Here is a 22532-nt window from a genome sequence, read left to right on the forward strand (position 1 = left end):
ACATGTTGTTGTCACTGGGTAAAAATTGCACAGCACAAGATTTTTTGGCACACTGGTCATTACAAATTAGAGAGGACATTGGTGGGAAGGTGGGGAGACCTCCAGTGTCCCTGATGCCCTCACCTGCAAGATGTGCATCCAGCTGCAGCTTCGACATACCCACCCCACAGAATCCACAGCCTCCCGTAACTTCCTGTCGTCTATCACGCAGGTCTTAGACGACGGCAAGCAGGAGAGTCTGGATCGGCCACTGACCCTGGACGAGCTGACAGGCTCCATCCGTTCCTTTGGGTCGGGTAAGACTCCCGGAAGCGACGGCTTACCGCCTGAGTTGTACTCGGCTCTGTGGAACTGGATGGGCCCAGACCTGCTGGAAGTGTACAACGCTATGCTTCTGGCCGGCAGTATGTCTGAGTCCATGAGGAAGGGCATCATCACCCTCATCTGCAAGCAGAACGGGGAAAGGGAGGACATTAGAAATTGGAGACCCATCTCTCTCCTGAATGTGGGCTACAAGATCCTGTCCAAGGCTATTGCCAACAGGGTCGAGTCTGCTCTAGGACAGGTGATTCACCCGGACCAAACCTGTGCTGTACTGGGCAGGAAAATCTCAGACAACCTCGCACTGCTGAGGGACACCATCACCTACGTGCAGGACAGGGGGGTGGACACCTGCCTGGTCAACTTGGACCAGGAGAAAGCCTTCAACAGGATATCACACACATACATGGCGGTCGTGCTTTCCAAAATGGGATTTGGGGAGGGAATCCGGAATTGGATTAGACTGCTCTACACAGACATCCGTAGTGCAGTCCAGGTCAACGGGTGGGAAACAAACAGCTTCCCCATCAGGTCGGGAGTCAGGCAGGGCTGTCCCCTTTCCCCTGTCTTGTTTGTCTGCTGCATAGAACCCTTTGCGGAAGCCATCAGGAGGGATGAGGGCATAAGAGGGGTGACGCTGCCAGGCAGTGGAGGGACCCAAGTGAAAACCTCCCTGTCCATGGACGATGTCACCGTCTTCTGCTCTGATCCGAGGTCAGTTCACAGGTTGATTGGCACCTGCGAACAGTTCGAGCTAGCGTCGGGGGCCAGGGTCAACCGCACGAAGAGCAAAGCCATGCTCTTCGGCAACTGGCCCGACCGATCCAGCGTCCCCTTCACCATCAGGTCTGACCACGTGAAGGTGTTGGGGATCTGGTTCGGAGGGGCTGAGGCGTGCAACAAGAACTGGCAGGAGCGGACTGCCAAGGTGAAACAGAAACTGGGACAGTGGGGAGGGCGCTCCCTGTCAATAACGGGCAAGAACCGGGTCATCAGGTGTGAGGTGCTCTCAGGGCTGCTGCACTGGGCGCAGGTGCGGCCCGTCCCCCGCTCCAACAGCTCGGAAATCACCCGAGCTGTCTTCAGATTCGTCTGGGGATCCAAGATGGAGCGGGTGAGACGGACTGTCATGCACAAGTCCCTGGACAATGGGGGCAAGAACGTCCCCAATGTCGCCCTCACCCTAATGGCCAGCTTCGTATGTGGCTGCATCAGGTTGTGTGTAGAACCCAGGTATGTGGGCACCAAGTACCACTATGTGCCCAGGCTCTACCTGTCGCCCTGGCTACGAAGGATGGGTCTGGCCCCACTCCCGCGCAATGCCCCAGTCAGCTGGTCGTTGCTGGCATACCTGTCCTACGTAGCAAAGTTCTTCCAGGAGAACGCCTTTGACCACGGGGCCATCAGGCAGTGGTCGGCACGTAATGTCCTGCAGGCACTGCAGGAGAAGGACGTGATGGACACAGTGGTGTGGTTCCCTGAGCAGACCGTCCAGTTCATCTGGCAAAATGCCTCATCGCCAGATCTCACCAACAGGCACCAAGATCTCGCCTGGCTGGCGGTGAGAGGGACCCTCCCAGTCAGAGCCCTCCTATATGCCCGGAACGTCGTCTCCGCACCCCACTGCCCACGGGAGGACTGCAGTGAGGAGGAGTCTGTGACAGTTCGCAGAGAGGGTGTGGAGGAGGATGGATGGGCTAGTGTCACGTTTCATCCCCAGCAGCTGTGTGACAGAGGACTCTCTGATCTACGGGCTGTTCCCGGGGACGCACACGGAGACCAACATCTGGTGCTGCTGGCAGATCATCAACTCGGTGAAAGACGCTCTTTGGTAGGCCCGAAACTTGATGATCTACCAGCACATGGAGATGTCCGTGGGAGAATGCTGCCGACTGGCACATTCTCGGCTGCAGGAGTACGTGCTGAGGGACGCACTGAAACTCGGTGCAGCCACCGCAAGGGCCCGGTGGGGAAGGGCCACAGTATAGAGTTCTTCTCCCGTGGGAGTGGGAGGGGCCGGGTGGCGGGGAGTATACCCCTCAACAGTGATGTGGTAAGGTGAAGAACTGGAGTGCCACGTGGGTGGCCATAAATATGGATATGTACAGACTATAATGGAAACGTATGTAAAGGATGGGAAGTTATTGAATGGTTTATTGTATATATTTATTTTTGAATATAGTATATTTTGAAACATAAAAAAAACCCTGCACTTTCAGGCATTGGATCTGGTGTTTTATAAGGAATAGGATGGGAGGTAGAAAATAGCATTACTGGTCAGGGATAGTATCATGGCTGTAGAAAGGGAGGATGCTGCAGAGGGAGTGTCCACTGAGTCAGTGTGGGTGGAAGTCAGAAATAGGAAGGGATCAATCACTGTGCTGGGAGTAGTCTATAGGCCCCCAAATAGCCCTCGGGACACCGAGGAGCAGATAAGCAGACAGAGTTTAGAATGGTGCAGATTTGTAGTTATGGGTGATTTCCACTTCCCTCGTATTGACTGGCACCTCCTGACTGCAAGGGGGAGAGGTGGGGTTGAATTTGTCAGGTGCATTCAAGAAGGATTCCTGACACAGTATGTGGACTGGCCGATGAGAGGAGAGGCCATACTAGATCTAGTTCTGGGTAATGAACCTGTTCAGGTGGTAGACCTCTTGGTGGGGGAGCATTTTGGTGAGAGTGACCACAACTCCCTTAGCTTCAGCATAGCTATGGAAAAGGATAAAAACAGACAAAATGGGAAAGTGCTTAACTGGGGAAGGGCTAACTATGAAGGGATGAGGCAGGAACTAGCGAGAGTAAATTGGAAACAGATGTTCAAGGGTGAAAGCACAGAAGTAATGTGGAGGAAATTTAGGGACCACTTGTGCTGGGTTCAGGATAGGTTTTGTCCCTCTGAGACAAGGGAAAAATGGTAGGAAAAGGGAATCATGGCTGACGAAACACGTGAGGCAACTCGTCAAGAGGAAGAAGGAAGCATATGTTAGATATAAGAAGCAGGAAGCAGGAGGGGCTTATGAGAAATATAGGGTAGCCAGGAAGGAGCTTAAGAAAGGACTTAGGAGAGCTCGAAGGGGGCATGAGAAGGCCTTGGCATGTAGGATTAAGGAGAACCCCAAGGCATTCTATGTGAATGTGAAGAACAGAAGGATGGCAAGAATGAAGGTGGGGCTGCTCAAGGATGAAGAAGACAACATGTGCCTGGAGGTGGGGGAGGTTGGGGAGGTCCTAAGTGAATACTTTGCTTCAGTATTTAAAATTGAAAAGGATCTTGATCAGGGTGAGGTCAAGTTAGAACAGGCCTGTGTGCTGGACAATGTGGAGTTTAAGGAAGAGGGAGTGTTGGATCTTCTTAAAAACATCAGTAAAGAGCTTTTCCAAATGTTCCCGTTAAATTTTCACTTCCCCACTTATCCATGACCTCTGGTTGTCATCCCACCCAACCTCAGTGGAAAAAGCTGCTTGTATTTACCCTATCTATACCCTTATAATTTTGTATACTTCTCACAAATCCTCAATGCAGTGTATAATTTCCTTGTTTATGTTTAAAGCCATTTTTAGGTGTATAAGATGATGAGGGACATTGATCGTGTGGATAGCCAGAGGTTTCTTCCCAGGGCTGAAGTGGCTAACACGAGGGGGCAGAGTTTTAAGGAGCTTGGAAATAGATACTGAGGGGAAGTCAGGGGTAAGTTTTTTACACAGAGAGTGCTGGGTGCGTGGAATGCACTGCCAGCTATTTGTGTGAGAGTGTTTCAGTTACTGTGGGGCCAGGAACCCACACAGCTCAGTGGGAAGAGGGAATAATACCAATGGAGAGAGTCAAACTGAGCCAGGTCACAGATTGGAGATGGCAGAAGTGCCCCATTCTTATAGAGACAGGAAGAGCATCAGAATTTGATGGTCATTCCAGATACCAGCACAGTGCCCAGTTAGAAGATGATTTCTCTCTCCAGCTTGGGTTGAACTTCACTGTAACAGTGTGATGACAGATCACACCTTGGCAACTAAAGTGATCTCATCTGAAATGTTGTCCTACACCCATTGATGGATTTTGTAAATCTTTTTACAGGTTAAAAATGACGAGGAATTTGTCTACAGAAATCTAGAATACAACACACCAGTTTTGCTGTCTCTGTCCAGATATTTAAGAAGTGGAGCAAGGGATTCACTCGATCATCCTTCCTGCTCAGACAGTGGGAATCGATTCAGTCGGTCATTTCAACTGAAGGTACATCAGCAAGTTCACACTGGGAAAGGCCATTCGTCTATTCTGTGTGTGAGAAGGGATTCAGTCAGTCTTCCCACCTGTGGACACCAGAGGCTGGTCATCTGCTGAATTTGTGGGGTAGGATTCACTTGGTCATCTGACCTAATGGCTCACCAGCGAATTCACACCGGGGAGCGGCTGTTCACCTGCTCAGACTGTGGGAAGGGATTCTCTCGGTCATCTTACCTAATGGTACACCAGCGAATTCACACTGGAGAGTGGCCGTTCTCCTGCTCGGATTGTGGGAAGGGATTCACTTGGTCATCTCAACTGAAGGTACATCAGCGACTTCACACTGGCGAGAGGCCGTTCACCTGCTCAGACTGTGGGAAGGGATTCACTTCGTCATCTCAACTGAAGGTACATCAGCGAGTTCACACTGGAGAGAGGCCGTTCACCTGCTCAGACTGTGGGAAGGGATTCACTCAGTCATCTGACCTAATGGCTCACCAGCGAGTTCACACTGGGGAGAGGCCATTCACCTGCTCGGACTGTGGGAAGGGATTCACTTGCTCATCTCACCTGAAAGTACATCAGCGAGTTCACACTGGGGAGCGGCCATTCACCTGCTCAGACTGCGGGAAGAGATTCACTATGTCATCTGATCTACTAAAACACCAGTCAGTTCACACCAGAGAGAGGCCATTCACCTGCTCAGACTGTGGGAAGGGATTCACTCGGTCATCTTACCTAATAGTACACCAGCGAATTCACACTGGAGAGTGGCCGTTCTCCTGCTCGGATTGTGGGAAGGGATTCACTTGGTCATCTCAACTGAAGGTACATCAGCGACTTCACACTGGCGAGAGGCCGTTCGCCTGCTCAGACTGTGGGAAGGGATTCACTCTGTCATCTCATCTGAAGGAACATCAGCGAGTTCATACTGGAGAGAGGCCATTCACCTGCTCAGACTGTGGGAAGGGATTTGCTTCGTCATCTCCACTGAAGGTACATCAGCGACTTCACACTGGCGAGAGGCCATTCACCTGCTCAGTGTGTGGGAAGAGATTCACTTTGTCAACTGATCTACTGAGACACCAGTCAGTTCACACCAGAGAGTGGCCATTCGCCTGCTCAGACTGTGGGAAGGGATTCACTTTGTTATCTAAACTGAAGGTTCACCAGCGAGTTCACACTGGGGAGAGGCATTTTTATGCTCAGACTATGAGAATGGATTCACATCGTCATCTAAAGTGAAGGTACATCAGAGAGTTCACACTGGGGAGAGGCCGTTCACCTGCTCAGACTTTGATAAGAGATTCTCTCAGCCAAATCAACCAAATGTGCATCATTGAGTTCACACTGGGGAGAGGCCGTTCCCCTGCTGTGAATGTGGGAAAGGATTCACTCAGTCATCTAACCTTATGTAAATCCCGTTTTGGCTAGCAGCTTAATATAGGGGGTGATAGCCCCCCAGCCTGGGAAAACTTAAGAAATCTCATTTGGTTGAATGCTGTGTGATGTGTCCCCTGTTACAAATCAGTACCCCGAAATAACAAAAACAGTACAGAGTATGTGATTATACGATTGAGCTTTATAATTCTTACTTTGACTATAGGGTCAGGAAAGAAAACCAAAAAAAGAAAAGGGGCCCACTCACTCCATTCCTGTCTTCTCATTTCTCCCCGGCAAAAGACTGGGAAAATCTCTCTTCCAGACTCACATGAAAGAACAACATTTCTCTCACTGGATAGCCCCGCATTCCAAAATCCTGTTATCTCTAGTCGTAACCTAAAGATTGCTGCTACAGAGAAACCATTACCTCAGCAGTGAAACATTACAGAGAGGCCATTACATTAGCAGTGAAACTTACAGCATATTACACTTGTGACACACTACCGGGTTCACACTGGGGAGAAAGTTTCAATCGGCTACATGCTGGATATTTGTCCATCACCATTGCTGAATGCAATTTCGAGGGTGACTGTTGGTGCTGAACTCTGTAATTATTGCTGCTGGTCACCACACCCAGTTCTGCACACTGGTCACTGGGTACGGGGGGACTTTCTTCTGCTGCATATTCACCTTTAATGGGACTGGAGTTTAATATTCTAGATCTGAGACATATAAATCAGTTCTATTTTAAACTCTGTCTCCGGTACTTAGTGAATTTATGACACACCTAGTGTACAGTAGAGAGTCAACTCAGGCCGGCTGGACGCTGCCAGTGATTCTGTTCCATGACAGTCCTTTTAAATCCACCCTTGTCGTTCATCTCTCGCTCTCCCTGTGGGATGGGGTCCAAACAGTCACCACTCTGTGGGTGAAGAGGTTTTGCTTGAATTTTCTGCAGACTGAACAAGTCGAGCTGACTGCAGTTCTGTCTGAGATGTTCTTCGCCCCTCAAATCTCTGGGCTGAGGAAGAACGTCATTGGGAGTTAACCTCTTTATTCAGGGCTCATTCCCACATTATGGGTCATTTTCTCTGCTTCTGAAGGGTTGTAAGGAAATACCACTGTCCTCTAAAGACTGAAATCAGAATGGGAAACCATCAGTTGGATGCTCAACAGAACAGGGTCAGAAACCAGAGGCGGGTCTGCACAGGGCAGAGTTTGGGGCTCTGGACGATGGTCGGGGTAAGAACGTATGATGAGGAGAAGGGAATCAGCAGCGGGGCATGGCAACGAATGACAGAGTAAAAACATTTGGAAGCTGATTGACAGAGAAAATAATTTGTTTGTCTGACTGGTGACACAAACAATGCCCGTGGTGAGGTGCTCCACTGATCAAGGAACGTGTGTGTTGGGAATGGTTTTTATCTATTGAGGGAGTTGTTCCTGCTTGTTTATCCTGTAACATTATATCCGGATGGTTATTATGGGTTGTTCTATCTGTAATAATGTATTGATTATCATATAATTTGTAAGATTTGGACTATAAAACTGGATCGGGCTTGAATTTATGATGCCTTAATGAAGTTATGAAGGGCATTCATGAGTAGGTACTTTAAAGCAAGAATTTGGTGAGTGATATTTGCCACTTGATTGTACCTTTGTAAGTAATCAGATTGAGCTAAACTGCTGCAGGATCCTGAAATGTGTTGGATTGTGTCTGGTTTCTCTTGGCATTTTCTGCACTTGCTGCCTTGTTTGTTTATATTTCATGTATTTTTGATTTTTTTTCCCCCTTTTGTTAACCAGCTTGTCCTGTATTTCTGCATGGAACACCTCCGTTTCTGGGAAGAGGTCTCCAACTCTCAGTCAGGTGCTCGATGCTTCCTTGTCACCATCCCGTCTGCTCAGATCGTTGGGATGTCTCCCAAGGAGGGTCATACTTATTCCACTGGTTAATGTTTTCTTCCATAGTGATGATTCATTTTTCTGAGCTGGCCTCTCATTTAAGTTTTCCGGTCTGTATTTCTTATCGTGATTGCATAGACACACCTGGAGTGCTGAATTCTGTTCATTTTTGATGAAAATATATACTTACAAGTTTTATCTGACTGTTGTGTTTTTTTTCATGTGTGTTATTTCTCTTCCTCCTTCTGTCCAAGGTAGTGGTAATCTAAATGGGTTTGAGTGTAAATAGTCTTTTCTAAAGTTGTTATTTATCTTTGTAAATTTTACTGATTGAAATGGGACCAAGGTATTTTTATATTAAAAAAAGTTAATGTCGGTTTTGATGAAAGTATTTATTGCCTTTGTTGTATTTGTTAACAATTGAGCTCTGGTTGGCAGGTTTTTTTAAGCTTTGAACTAAATTTTGTCAAAGGTTTTCCCTATTTTGCACTACTTTCTATTTTCCTTGTTGATATTCCAGATATGTGGGTATCAAGATTCCAGATGAAGGGTCTTGGCCCGAAATGATGATTCCCATCCATAGATGCTGCCTGACATGCTGAGCTCCTCCAGCACTTTGTGTGTAGTTCTCTAGATTTCTAGCATCTGCAGATCCACTTGTTTCCCAGATACGTTTCTTGAAAGAACAAGCTGGTATTGGGGTTGTGTGGGTCTGTTTGTAAAATATTAAATAACATCATTAGAAAGAGGTGGCATAGGGTTGGAAGGTGTAGAACCTGTGGGTAGAATTAAGGAACAGCAAATGTAAAAAAAATCCCTGATGGGAATTGTATAGAGACTCCCAAACAGTAGTGAGTATGTGGTCCACAAGTTACAATGGGAGATAGAAAATGTGTGCCAAAAGGGCAATGTTACAATAGTCATGGGGGATTGTCATGCAGGTGATTAGGAAAGTTAGGATAGTGCTGATCTCAAGAGGAGGAATTCCTAGAATGCCTACAAGATGCTTTTTTAGAGCAGCTCGTGATTGAGCCCACTTGGGGATCAGCTATTCTGGATTGGGTGTTGTAATGAACCAGAATTAATTAGGTCTCTTAAGTTCAAAGAACCCTTAGGGGCAAGTGATCTTAATATGATCAAATTCACCCTGACATTAGAGAAGGAGAAGCTAAAGTCAGGTGTGGAATAAAGAGAATTAGAGAGGCATGACAGCAGAATTGGTCAAACTGGTTTGAGAAGAATACGGGCAGGGATGAAACAGAGCAGCAATGGTTGGAATTTCTGGAAGCAATTCGGAAAGCACAGGATAGACACATCACAGAGAGGAAGTAATATTCTGAAGGTAAGGTAACAAAACTGTGACTGATATGAGAAACCAAAAAACAACATAAAAACCAAAGAGAGGGCATGGAGCAAAAATTACTGGGAAGTTAGAGGATTGGGAAGCTTTTAAAAACCAATAGAATGCAACTGAAGTAATTAAGTAGGAAAAGATGGAATACATAGGTGAGCGAGCCAGTAATATTAAAGAGGATGCCAATTTTTTCTTCAGGTACATATGGTGTAAAAGAGAGGTGGAAACCACTGGGAAATGATGCTGGAGAGGTAGTAATGGGGTGGGGGTGCAAGGTGATGGCAGATGAACTGAATAAGTATTGTACATCACTCTTATCTGTCGGAGACACTGGCAGGAATATGAAAGTCCCAGATGTCAGTGGTCAGAATGTGTAAAGTTACGTTACTCGGGAGAAGTTTCTTGGGAAACAGAGATGGTCTGAAGGTAAATAGATCACCTGGACCAGATGGTGAACACGGCAGAGATCTGAAAGAAGTGGCTGAAGGGATGTGGAGCCATTAGCAATCATCTTTCGAGATCTTACCCCCACTACCCGAAATCTCCTCTCCTCACCCACCCTCCCAACTCCAGTCCTGGCCCCGCTTGCAGGGCAACAGTCTGCCGGTGTTTGCCCCCAATGTGGTGAATCGCCACCACCGTGGGCTCAGACATTTCCACAGATGAGCCCCTCCTGTCCCCACCGGGACAAACATCCTGTCCGCCCCCTCTCTCACCGTCTTCATCCTCTCCCTCCCCGGGGAACCGGCATCAAACCGACGGGCCGAGCGGTCTCCTCCTACCTCTCAGCGATACATCAGACTCCGGCCGCAGGAGACGCTTCACAAACGCCCCAACTTCCCTCGGAGGGAAATGGAAATAAATCAGAAAGCGGACATTTACTTTGGGATTTGTTCCTCTTTGAGAAGAGATGTCAGCGGGGTAACGCCCTCTCGGCTGGTCCGCCTTCATATTGGGCGTAAACAGTGATTGACATCGCCTCGGGCCAATGACTACAGTGCAGCGGAGGAGAGGGGTGGAGGGGTCTCGTGGTCGGTAGCTCAGCCGTTAAACCGCCTCAGCACGAGCAGAGCAGCGCGTGTGTGACTTCAGGTACGCGCGGGGGGGAACCATGTGTGACGTCATCTGTGGGGGAGCGCTTGTAATTAAAAACACCTGAATGGACATTTCTTATGATTTCAGTGGGACAACAACATTAATCACGGGTTTCATCACTGAATCCAGTGTTGTGAGATGTAAAGTCCCCTGTTATGTGTCCGGCTGTGCCGTGTTGTTGGTGGAGTGGGCAGCGTGGTGTTTGTCTCGATTCGGGTCACAACACCAGAATTGCCAGCGGGGTCCACACACAGTGTATTAGTGACCAGAAAACCTCCCGTCCCTGCAGTCTTTGTCTCCTGGTAAACTCAACACCCCGACAATGTGGATCATAGATACCCCTTCCTCTCAGAGTCAGGGAATCATTCAGACAGTGATCAAAGAGAGGAATTATATTTATTGGTCATTAAAGTTCGCCCAGACTCGTTTGGACGGATTTGATGTGGAGTTCGGGGGTCACAGTGAAAGGGCCGGACGGCCGAACTCTCCCCGTTATCCAAACATCCTTCCGGGTGAGGCGACCCTTCACCTGTGAATCTTCCGGGGTCGCCCGTTGTGTCCGCTGCTCCCGATGCGGCTCCTCTGCACCGGTGACACCGGCTCCTCCGCAGTTGTGCGGGGTCGGGTTGTTTTTTCGGGGGGATCGATGTTATTTTTCCCTTTTGTGGGAGGGGTGGGTTTTGGGGGTTGACGATCGGGATGCCGTTCCTTTTTATACGGAGTTGGGGTGGGAGTTTGATTTTTTTCGCTCTGAAAGCCTTTCTTTCCTTGTTTCGTGACTCTCTGGAGGAGAAAAAAACTCAGAGTTATTTATGGATACCTACTTTGATAATAAATTAACCTTTGAACTATCCGTGCCGAGCGGGACTTCCCGGTGTCCAAACATTTCATTCCGACAAACTGAAGCTATCAGCTTTTCCAGTCTCTCTCTCTCTAGACTGGCCGACTGCCTGTCTGCAGATCGCTCTCTCTCTCTTATGGTTAAATCCACAGTCAGCGCCGTCAGCCTGTGACTGACGTCATAGTCCCGCCTCCTCACTCCGGCGCTCTTAAAGACACAGTCACAGTCCGACCGCAGGCTCGCAACAGCCGCAACACAACTTCCCGACTTTTCAACTCAGTGCTTCAACTAATAAAGACAACCGCGTCATTTGCCTTCTTAACCACCCGATCAATCTGTGCAGTCTCTTTCAGGGAGCGATGAACCTGGAGTCTAAATTCCTCTAATCATCAACACTGTTCAGGGTTTTGCATTTAACAGTGTACTGTCTCATACATTCGACCAACCGAGCTGCCAAGTTCACAAGTACGGGAAGGTACAGGGACAGAGAAACACTGACTTGTGGCAGCATCACAGGCAAGTACATTCAGATAACACACGGAACACAAATTATACGATTCTCTGTCAGTAACAATCTATAAATACGTTTTATGTTATTAACAATATGTAAAATACATTGTGTCGTGATCAATATTAAAATGTGCATTTTGTGTCAATAACAGACTTGGAAATGTTGAATTTGGTCCCTGTCTCCATTCCTCCTGGAGTCCACAACCAGCTCCTTTGTTTCTGTGACATTGAGGGAGAGGTTGTTTTCTTGATACCACTGTGTCGGGGTGATGACTTCTTCTCTGTAGGCTGCCTCGTTATTATTTGAGATTATGCCAATCAGTGTAGTGTCGTCAGCGAATTTAATTAGCAGATTGGATCTGTGGGTGACGACGCAAATCATGGGAATACAGAGAGTAAAGGAGGGCGCCAAGGAGACAACCCTGTGGGGTATGTGTGCTAAGGGTCAGAGAGACAGAGGTGAGGGAGCCCACTCTTACCACCTGCCGGCGATCTGACAGGATGTCCAGGATCCAGCTACAGAAGGCAGGGTGAAGGCCGAGGTCTCTGAGCTTCTTGTCGATACTTCACGCCTTCTTATGGCTACTGCTCTGCCCATGACTGCAAGGAAAAACAGGCCATGTACTCAAAGATCCTCATAACCGGCACATTCTTGCTGCATTCCTCCCCATTTTAATTGTGTGGAAATATTAGACAGACTGAGCTTCTGTTTTGAAACCGCAGAAGGAAACTTATCTGAACTATTGTCATTTCTGAGGAATGCAGGTAAGTAGAAAAGGCTTCAATCTCGCATTACAATCTGCGGTAACTGGGATCAGGTGACCGGTGGGGGGTCTCCCATATCAATATCAGAATCAGGTTTAATAGCACCGGCAAATGTCATGACATTCGTTGTCTCTGCGGCAGCAGTAGAACCTAATTCATAGCAATAGATTTTAACAATTGTGAATTACTATAATATACATATTAAATAGCTAAATTACGTAAGTGGTGCAAAACTAAAAATAAAAAAAATGTAATAAACTTTTAATTGTGTGGTAATTCTGGAGCAAAGCTTAACTAAACTGTACACATTTATGAGAAGCTCAGAAAAATAGAAATATCTAAATTCTCAAATGCATGGTTTTGTGTTAAATGTTTCACCAATATGGTGACTGAAGGCAGCTGCAGGTTCATGAGGGACTGTTACTGTCAGGTTCTGCAGTTCTTGCGGCTGCTCATCGCACCCAGGACTGAACCCTGGTCACTGAGCATTGGAGGAGTCTGTTCTGCTGATGTTAGCCTTAAACTAGACTGATGTTTAATATTGTGGATCTGTGAAAGATAAATCAGTTCTATATCAAATCCCGTGTCTCAGGTACTTACTGTCTCTACCCCACTCACAATGTACACTAGAGAGTCCTCTCGGCCCATCTGGTCCCTGTCCATGTTTCTGTTCCATATCAGTATATCAAAATCTATCCCTGCTGTTCCCCTCTCACTCTCCCTGTGATGACAGGTTGCACCTAGTCACCACTCCGTGGGATAGGAGATTTTCCATGAATTTCAGAGAATCATAGAAATCTATAGCACATGACATATCCTTTGGCTCTAAATGATGTCACGACCATGTAACTTACTCTGGAACCTGCCTAGAATTACCCTACCGCATAGGCCTCTATTTTCTTAATCTCCATGTACCTATTTAAGAGTCTCTTAAAAGACCTTGTTGTATCCGCCTCTATCACCGTCGCAGGCAGTGCATTCCACACACACACCACACTTTGTTTAAAAAACGTAGCTCTGACATCTCCTCTGTACCTACCTCCAAACACCTTAAGCCTATGCCCCCTTGTGTTAGCCGTTTCAGCCCTGGGAAAAGCCTCTGACTATCCACACAACCAATGCCTCTCATCATCCTATACACCTGCATGAATTTCCTGCATGCTTCTGTCCAGGCTGAATAACACAATGAGCTCACTGTGGTTTTAACGTTCTTCAGGGCTCTGGTCTAAGGCGGTTAAACTCCTTCTTCCCTGCTCTTTTCAAAGTTTTGTGTCATTTTCACTCATTTCAAAGGTCTGTGCCTCAGACAGCTGGTTTGCTTAAATGCGCCTCTAAAGTCTGACAGCAGATGAGCAAATGAATCTTCGATTGTGTGGAGTCAGAAACCAAAGAGTTACCAGCTTGAATCAGTGTGTTGGGGCTCCAGAAAGAGATGGGAATTAAGAGTTTACAAGGACGAGGAGGAAGAGGAATCCAACCAGCAGAATATGGCTACAAATGAAAGATCAGAAACATTTTGAAACTGTTTGATTGAAAAAAAAGGTGGTTAATTTCAGCAAAATACTGGAGGAAATCAACAGATCAGGCTGCAAATGTGGAGAGGAGTAAATAGGCAACGTTTAGGCCGAGTCCCTTCAGCATGCCTAGATTGTGTACTCCTCTGCTTAGTTGGTGCCTGAACTGCGGAGTTCTTCCAGCATTATGTGTGTGTGTGTGTTTACATTTCCAGCAACAGTAGAATCTCTTGTGTTTCATATCTGCATTTGTAACAAGGTTCTACTTTGGCATTAGACACGCGGAAAGTTTGCTGATAGTTTATGCATTGCTTATGGGAGCTGCTTTCCGCATTAAAAGAGCTGCTGAGTTTTCTACACACAAAAAAACCTGAGGTATGGACATGGAACCTGTGCTTGCAGAAACTTTTAATGGCTCCGTGATGACCCAGAAAGCTCTGCGCAACAATCTTCACTGTCGCTGAAACACCGATTGAATTGCAGTCTGTTCCTGAAAATTGCGCATGCGCGCAGTACTCAAAGGCCTCGAGAAATCGGCTCCAGGTAAGAGATATTCCCCGGCTGCGGGTGGGGGTTTTCAACACCGAATTCGGGACAATTGCTGTGAGCTCCGGACACCGTGAACCATAATCCCGGGACAGTCCTGTTCTCTTCCCTCTCTCTCAGCCCCACGATCCGTACATGGGCCCCGGGGAGCTTCCGGCTGATGAGGGAATGGGAACCGATGGATCTCTCAGACAGAGCTGAGCTCCAGCTGTCTAAATGCAAGGATTGGGAACTCGGAGAAAGGGAACAAAATCTTTTACATCACCAGCTGAGAAAAAAACACCTCTGTTCTGCCTTCAATCACAAACGAGAAAACCTGCAGATATTGGAAATCCAAGCAACACACACAAAATGCTGGAGGAATTCAGCACTAGTACTGTTTTCCATAATGCTGTCTGTCCTGCTGAGCTCCTCCAGCATTTTGTGTGTGTTGCTTGTTCTACCTCCTCTTGTTCTGGACCTTTGTACCCGTGGGAACATGTTTTGACCCATTCTCTCTGGGTACATAATGATATCAAACGCCTTTGTCCTGATCAACAAGTAGCTTTCACACACAAATGTGCCATTCTCCAATGAGACCTGCCCTTCCGTTCATATTCATTGGTCATCAGTCCCCTGGGGGAGGGTTCAGGGGAAATATTTATGTACAATATAGAAACCGGTGTTACCTGTGTGTGTTGTGGCAATGCAAAAGTTGCTGGAGAATTTGCAAGTGCGAGGAAGTGGAGTGATTTTAGAAATCTGACTTTTTAAAGCATCATTTAGCGAGCAAATCAGATATGGACGGTGTGCAAAAGGTCTGGCGAGAAAATCCTTCGTAACCCTCTACAGGCCTGCTGTATAGGTTGTGTGAGAGTGCAGATGAACTCAATCAAACCCAGAGGGCATCAGAGTTCTCATTTGCTAGCTGTTAAAATAAATACCTCTCTATTTAAAGCTCAGTTTGCACATGTTGTTGTCAATGGGTAAAAATTGCACAGGCAAGATTTTTTGGCACACCGGTCATTACAAATTAGACGGGACATTGGTGGGAAGCTGGAGAGACTTCCAGTGTCCTTGACACCCTCACCTATAAGATGTGCATCCAGCTGCAGCTTGTAACCCTGCACGTTCGGGAGTTGGAGCTGGAAATGGATGAATTCCAGATCATCCAGGAGTTGAAGGGAGTGATAGATATGTCATGAAGAGAGGTGCATTGCACCCAAGGTGCAGGACACACGAAACTGTGTGAGAGTTAGAAAGGACCCTGTACAGATTACAGATGTGGAGGTGTTTGTTGTCTTAAGGCAAATTACCATGGATAAATCCCCAGGGCCTGACAAGTTGTTCCCTGGGACGCTGCGGAAGACAAGTGCAAAAATTGTTGGGGCCCAAGCACAAATATTTAAATCATCCTTAGTGACAGGTGAGGTACTGGAGGATTGGAGGACAGCCAGTGTTGTTCTGCTGTTCAAGAAAGGCTCTAAAGGTAAACAAGAAAATTTTATGTTAGTGAGCTTGACATCAGTAGTGGGAGAGTTATTGGAACATATGTGCAGCAACTGGATATATAAGTATTTGGATAGATGTGCTCTGATTAGAGATAGGCAGCATGGTTTTGTGCATGGTAGGTCATGTCTAACCAATCTTATAGAGTCTCTCGAGGATGATATCAGGCAAGTGGATGAAGGCAAGGCAGTGGATGTTGTCCACATGGACTTTAGCAAGGCACTTGACAAAGTCTCATCTGGGAGGTTGGTCAAGAAGGTTCAGTCACTCAGCATTCAAGATGGGATAGTAAATTGGATGATACACTGTCTTTGGGAGAAGCCAGACTGTGGTAGCAGATGGCTGCCTCTCTGACCGGAGGCCTGTGACTAGTGGTGTGCCACAGGGATCAGTGTTGGATCTGTTGTTGTTTGTCATCTATATCAGTAATCTGCATGATAGTGTGGTTAACTGGATCAGCAAATTTGTGGATGACACCAAGATCGGTGGTGTAGTGGACAGCGAGGAAGATTATCATGGCTTGCAGTGTGATCTAGACCAGCTGGGAAAATGGGTTGAGAAACAGAAAATGGAATTTAATGCTCACAAGTGTGAAGTGTTGCACCTTAGTAGGACCTAGAATTGCACAGTGACTGGTAGGGCACTGAGAAGTGTTGTAGAAGAAAGGGGTCTGGGAATACAGGTCTATATTTCACTGATAGTGGTGTCACAGTTTGATAGGGATAGAAAGAAAGATTTTGGCACATTGGCCTTCATAAACCAAAGTACTGAGTACAGGAGATGGATGTTATGTTGATGTTGTACAAGACATTGGTGAGGACTAACTTGGAGTATTGTGTGCAGTTTGGTCAGCAACCTACAGGAAGATGTAAAAGAGGTTGAAAGAGTTCAGAGAAAATTCGCAAGTATGTTGCCAGGTCTGGAGGACTTGGGTTATGAGGAGAGATTGAACAGGTCTGGGCTTTATTCCTTGGAATGTAGAAGATTGAGGCGAGATTTGATGGAAGTGTATCAAAATTGTGAGGGTTATAGATGGGGTAAGCGCAAGCTGGCTTTTTCCACTGAGATGGTGTGGGACTCCAAACAGAGGCCATGGGTTGAGGGTGAAAGGTGAAATATTAAGGGGAACATGCAGGTAAACGTCTTCACACAGGCAGTCATCCAGGTGTGGAATGAGCAGACAGCCCAACTGGTGCATGTGAGCACAATTTCAACATTTAAGAGGTTTGTATTGGTATCTGGATGGTAGGGGTATGGGTGTAGATAGGTTAAATAGTTCAACACAAACTAGATGGGCCAAAGTGCCTGTTTCTGTGTTGTACTTTTCTGTGACTCTGTGACAAGCACAAGAAATAATACTAATGTTCATTTAATTCCTTTTAACAGCTGTGAAGACCAGCCATTCATCTGGGCAGGAAATGTTTACATGGCGTTAAAACTGCGGCACTTTACATTGACAGTAGATAAAAGAAAATCCCTGCTGCACGTCCGTCAACAAAGGCTATTTGTGTGAGAGTGTTTCAGTTACTGTGGGGCCAGGCACCCATGCAGCTCAGTGGGAACAGGGAATAATACCAATGGAGAGAGTCAAACTGAGCCAGGTCACAGATTGGAGATGGCAGAAATGCCCCATTCCTATAGAGACAGGAAGAGCATCAGAGAGTTTGATGGTCATTCCAGATACCAGCACTGTGCCCAGATAGAAGATGATTTCTCTCTCCAACTTGGGTTGAATCTCACAGAAACAGTGTGATGGCAGATCACACCTTGGTGACTAAAGTGATCTCATCTGAAATGTTGTCCTTCACCCACTGATGGATGTTATAAATCTTTTTTCAGGTTAAAAACGACAAGGAATTTATCTATGAGGATCTCGAACACAACACGCCAGTTTTGCTGTCTCTGTCCACGCTTATAAGAAGTGGAGCAAGGGATTCACTTGATCATCCTTCCTGCTCAAACTGTGGTGAGGGATTCACTCGATCATCTGACCGACTGGCAGGCCTGTCAGTTTACACAGGGGAGTGGCCGTTCACCTTTTTGAACTGTGGGGATTCAAGGTCATCTCATGAAGGTACATCAGCAAGTTCACACTGGGACAAGGCCATTCACCTGTTCTGTGGTGGGTCTTCTCACCTGTGGACACACCAGTCAGTTCACACTGGGCAGAGGCTGGTCATCTGCTGAATTTGTGGGGAAGGATTCACTTGGTCATCTGACCAAATGGCTCACCAGCGGGTTCACACGGGCGAGTGGCCATTCACCTGCCCGGAAGGTGGGAAGGGATTTACTTGCTCTTCTAAACTGAAGGTACATCAGAGAGTTCACACTGGAGAGAGGCCATTCATCTGCTTGGACTGTGGGAAGGGATTCAATTCTTCATCTAATCTACAGAGACACCAGCGAGTTCACACTGGAGAGAGACCGTTCACCTGCTTCGACTGTGGGAAGGGATTCACTGAGTCGACTAGCCTACAAGCACACCAGTCAGTTCACACTGGAGAGAGGCCATTCACCTGCTCAGTGTGTGGGAAGGGATTCACTCGATCAGCTCAGCTGAAGGAACATCAGAGAGTTCACACTGGAGAGAGGCCATTCACCTGCTCAGGCTGTGGGAAGGGATTCATTCGGTCATCTGACCTAATGGCACACCAGCGAGTTCACACCAGGGAGCGGCCGTTCGTTTGCTCGGACTGTGGGAAGGGATTCACTTGGTTATCTAATCTGAAGGTACACCAGAGAGTTCACACTGGGGAGAGGCCGTTCACATGCTCAGTCTGTGGGAAGGGATTCAGTCAGGCATCAAACCTGCAAGAGCACCAGAGAATTCACACTGGGGAGCGGCCGTTCACCTGCTCAGACTGTGGGAAGGGATTCACTTGCTCATCCCAACTGAAGGTACATCACAGAGTTCACACTGGGGAGAGGCCATTCACCTGCTCAGACTGTGGGAAAGGATTCAATTCATCATCCCAACTGAAGGTACATCAGAGAGTTCACACTGGGGAGAGGCCGTTCACCTGTTCAGACTGTGGGAAGGGATTCATGCAGTCATCCGAACTAAAGGTACATCAGCGAGTACATACCGGAGAGAGGCCGTTCACCTGCTCAGACTGTGGGAAGGGATTCACTTTGTCATCTAAACTGAAGGTACATGAGCGAGTTCACAACGGAGAGAGGCCATTCACCTGCTCAGACTGTGGGAAGGGATTCACTTTGTCTTCTCACTTACTGAAACACCAGTCACTTCACACCGGGGAGTGGCCATTCACCTGCTCAGTCTGTGGGAAGGGATTCACTGAATCATCCTCCCTACTGAGACACCAGTCAGTTCACATCAGGGAGTGTCCGTGGCCATTCACCTGCTCAGTCTGTGGGCAGGGATTCTCTGAATCATCCTCCCTACAGAGACATCAGTCAGTTCACACTGGGGAGAGGCTGTTCACCTGCTCAGACTTTGGGAAGAGATTCTCTCAGCCAAATCAACCCTATGTGCATCATTGAGTTGATTGAGCTGGAATGAGGCTGTTCACCTGCTCTGAATGTGGGAAGCAATTCACTCAGTTATCTGAACATATGTAACTCTCGCTTAGGCTAGCAGCTTAATATAGGTGGTGATAGCCTCCCAGCCCAATCTTATCTAATTCTACTTTAGTCTGTTTTTTAAGCTTAGCTGAATAAGAAATGATCTGGCCATGCAAAAATGCTTTAAATGTATCCCATATAATTCATTTGGACGTACCCACTATATCATTAAAATGAAAGAATTCTTTTATCTGGGTTTCAATAAAACCAATAAAGTCAGAGTTTTGCAATAATGTCTGAGACATGTGCCATGTGCTATGTTGAGCGGGCAAGAATGACATAAATTCAAAACACAAACTCAAAGGTGCATGATCAGATATAGCAATAGCGTCATTTTCACAATTTTTAACACTAGGCAGGAAGCGGGGATTGATTATAATATAATCAATCCTCGAATATTTTTTGTAAACATGTGAAAAGAAAGAATATTCTCTGTTACCGGGGTGCAGATATCTCCATAATTCGATCAATCCAAAATTGATCAAAAAGGAGTTAATAAGTGACACAGAGTGAGTTGGAAGTCGCTGATTGGTTGAGCTCTTGTCAATCATAGGATTTAAACAACAGTTAAAATCCCCACGCATTATCACATATATTCATTTGAATCAGGCAGTAAAGCAAATATCTTTTCTAAAAAAAGAAGGATCATCTAAGTTAGGACCATACAGATTGACCAAAACAATTTTTCTGTTACAGATCACTCCTTTGACAATTAAAAATCTACCATTCGAATCTGACTCAATATCCTCTTGAATAAATATATTAGATTTAATAAAGATGGACATGCCTTTAGTTTTACTCTGAGAAGTAGAGTGGAACTGCAAACCTCTCCACCATCCAAAAAAAATCTATTTAGATCTCCTGCCCTGATATGTGTCTCTTGAGCAAAAATTATATCAGTTTGGAATCAGTTAATAGTTTTGTCTATTTTTCATTTAATAGGATGATTCCAACCACAAACATTCCAACTTATTACATTAATCCGTTTAAATACCATATTATAATTTTATTATACTTTATACCTGCACAGAGCACATACCAATACGGGATGATCAAAAATGGTGGTGATGAAGAATACAACCACATAGAAAACACCCATGCTCCAGAACCACCCAAGAGGAAAAAAAAACTCCTAATTCTAACCCCACCCACCTCCCTGAAAGCCCCCCAAAAAAAAGGCAAGCAACCTATGATAGCATACGAAGCCAGGGACCGCTCTGTCTGTACAGACTCTTGATGCCCAAATTACTGAAGCCGAAATTCACAAAGCTATTTTTTCAATGCAATCTGGTAAGGCCCCTGGACTTGATGGGTCCTGTAGAATTTTATAAAAAAATTGGAAAATTGCTTTTTCCGGATATATGTTGGAAATGTCTAAGGATTCTGTTTTGAAAGGTGATTTACCCTCTACTTTCTATGAGGCTTCTATTTCTTTAATTCTTAAAAAGGATAAAGATCCTACTGACCGTACTTCATATAGACCTATTTCATTATTGAAAGTCGATGCTAACATTCTGTCAAAGATAATGGCCAATTGGTTAGATAATATTTTGGGTAAAATTATTTTTAAAGATCAAATAGGCTTTATAAAGGGTCGTTTTTCCTTTTCAAATGTTCGGAGACTACTTAACATTATATATTTATCCTCTTTTAAAACTCCACAATGCATCATCTTTTTGGATGCTGAAAAAGCATTTGATCGAGTTGAAATATTTCTTTAATGTTTCAGAGAAATTTGGCTTTGGTGTTAATTTTAATAATTGGTTTGGAACGATATATAAAGCTCCTATTGCTACTGTTGTCAATAACAACTGTAGGTCTCCTTTTTTTCAGATTTCACAGGGGACAAGACAAGGTTGTCCATCAAGTCCTTTGTTATTTACTTTAATATTAGAACCCCTTGGTATTGCTCTTCGTGAAGCTAAAAATATTCATGGGATTTTTGTGAATGAGACCATTCATAAGATTTCTCTTTACGCTGACTATTTATTGGTTTATGTATCTAATCCCAAAGAATCTATTCCTGCCTTGCTAAAATTATTCAATAAATTTGGAGATTTTTCAGGATATAAAATAAATGTTAGTAAAAGTGAATAGTTTCCTTTAAATGAACCTGCCTCTATAAATGATAATATTCCTTTCAAAGTCACAGATTCTTTCAGATATTTAGGTGTTATAATCACTAAAAAATATAAGGATCTTTATAAAGCCAATTTTGTTCCTTTGGTAGACTCTATGAAGTATTGATTTAATAGATGGAGTCCACTTACCTTTTCACTTGTCAGTCGTATCCATATAGTTAAAATGATGATTTTCCCCAAATTTTTATATTTATTTCAGAATATCCCTGTTTTATTGACTAAGAAGTTTCTTTGATCAGATTGATTCTATTATTTTAACTTTTATTTGGAATAATAAAAGACCAAGAATTAGTAAATGTCACTTACAAAAGTTGAAAAGGGATGGAGGTCTCACTTTGCCTAATTTAAGAATGTATTACTGGGCTGTTAATGTGTGATACATGTCCTTTTGGTTATATTGGGTTGATAAGAATGATTGGCCAATTTGGGTAGACCTGGAATTGAAAGCTGTGAAACAGTTTTACTGAACCTCATTATTAGGAGTTGCTTTACCTATACAATTCGCTAAAGTTGTTAATTTAATTCCATACCCTGTGATTAAGCATTCATTACACACTTGGCTCCAGTTTTGCAATTTTTGAAAATTTTAATCTTAAAAAATTTAAACTTTGTAGTTTAATTTATCAAAATTACTTTTTTAAGCCTTCTTTGAGTGATCCAATTTTTTTACTTTGGAAAAATAAAGGTTTTTTTTTGTTTTTTTAAAGAAGATAGATTGGTGTCTTCTGAACGATTAGTTGATAAATATTATCTTTCATACTCACACTTTTTACAATACCTTCAAGTTAGACATTTCTTACAAAGATATTTAAATAATTTTCCTTGCGTATTGGAGGCTGACCTGTTAGATATTATTATGAGT

The 22532-nt window shown here is 45.2% G+C and overlaps 2 protein-coding genes across 3 annotated transcripts in view; both read left to right on the forward strand.

Annotated features, from left to right (window-relative positions):
* Window positions 1-8027, forward strand: part of LOC140208022 (uncharacterized) — a 74305-nt gene extending 66278 nt beyond the window's left edge. Inside the window, exon 6 of the mRNA XM_072276552.1 lies at window positions 4757-8027. Coding sequence (XP_072132653.1) covers window positions 4757-5788 — 1032 coding nt within the window. The 3' untranslated portion in view covers window positions 5789-8027. The remainder of the gene's footprint in view (window positions 1-4756) is intronic.
* A 6324-nt stretch (window positions 8028-14351) lies between these two features.
* On the forward strand, window positions 14352-22308 carry LOC140207714 (uncharacterized). 2 transcript variants are annotated; one of them, XM_072276269.1, is made up of 2 exons: window positions 14352-14453; window positions 17784-22308. In XM_072276269.1, the coding sequence occupies exon 2, from the start codon at window positions 18168-18170 to the stop codon at window positions 19446-19448; it is 1281 nt and encodes a 426-aa protein (XP_072132370.1). In that variant the 5' UTR covers window positions 14352-14453; window positions 17784-18167; the 3' UTR covers window positions 19449-22308. The 2 variants fall into 2 exon arrangements, with proteins under 2 accessions (XP_072132370.1, XP_072132369.1); XM_072276268.1 differs by having other exon boundaries at window positions 14359-14453; window positions 17331-22308.
* The last annotated feature ends 224 nt before the right edge of the window (window positions 22309-22532 follow it).

This window comes from Mobula birostris, chromosome 13 (assembly GCF_030028105.1).
Source record: "Mobula birostris isolate sMobBir1 chromosome 13, sMobBir1.hap1, whole genome shotgun sequence".
Lineage (NCBI taxonomy): Eukaryota > Metazoa > Chordata > Chondrichthyes > Myliobatiformes > Myliobatidae > Mobula > Mobula birostris.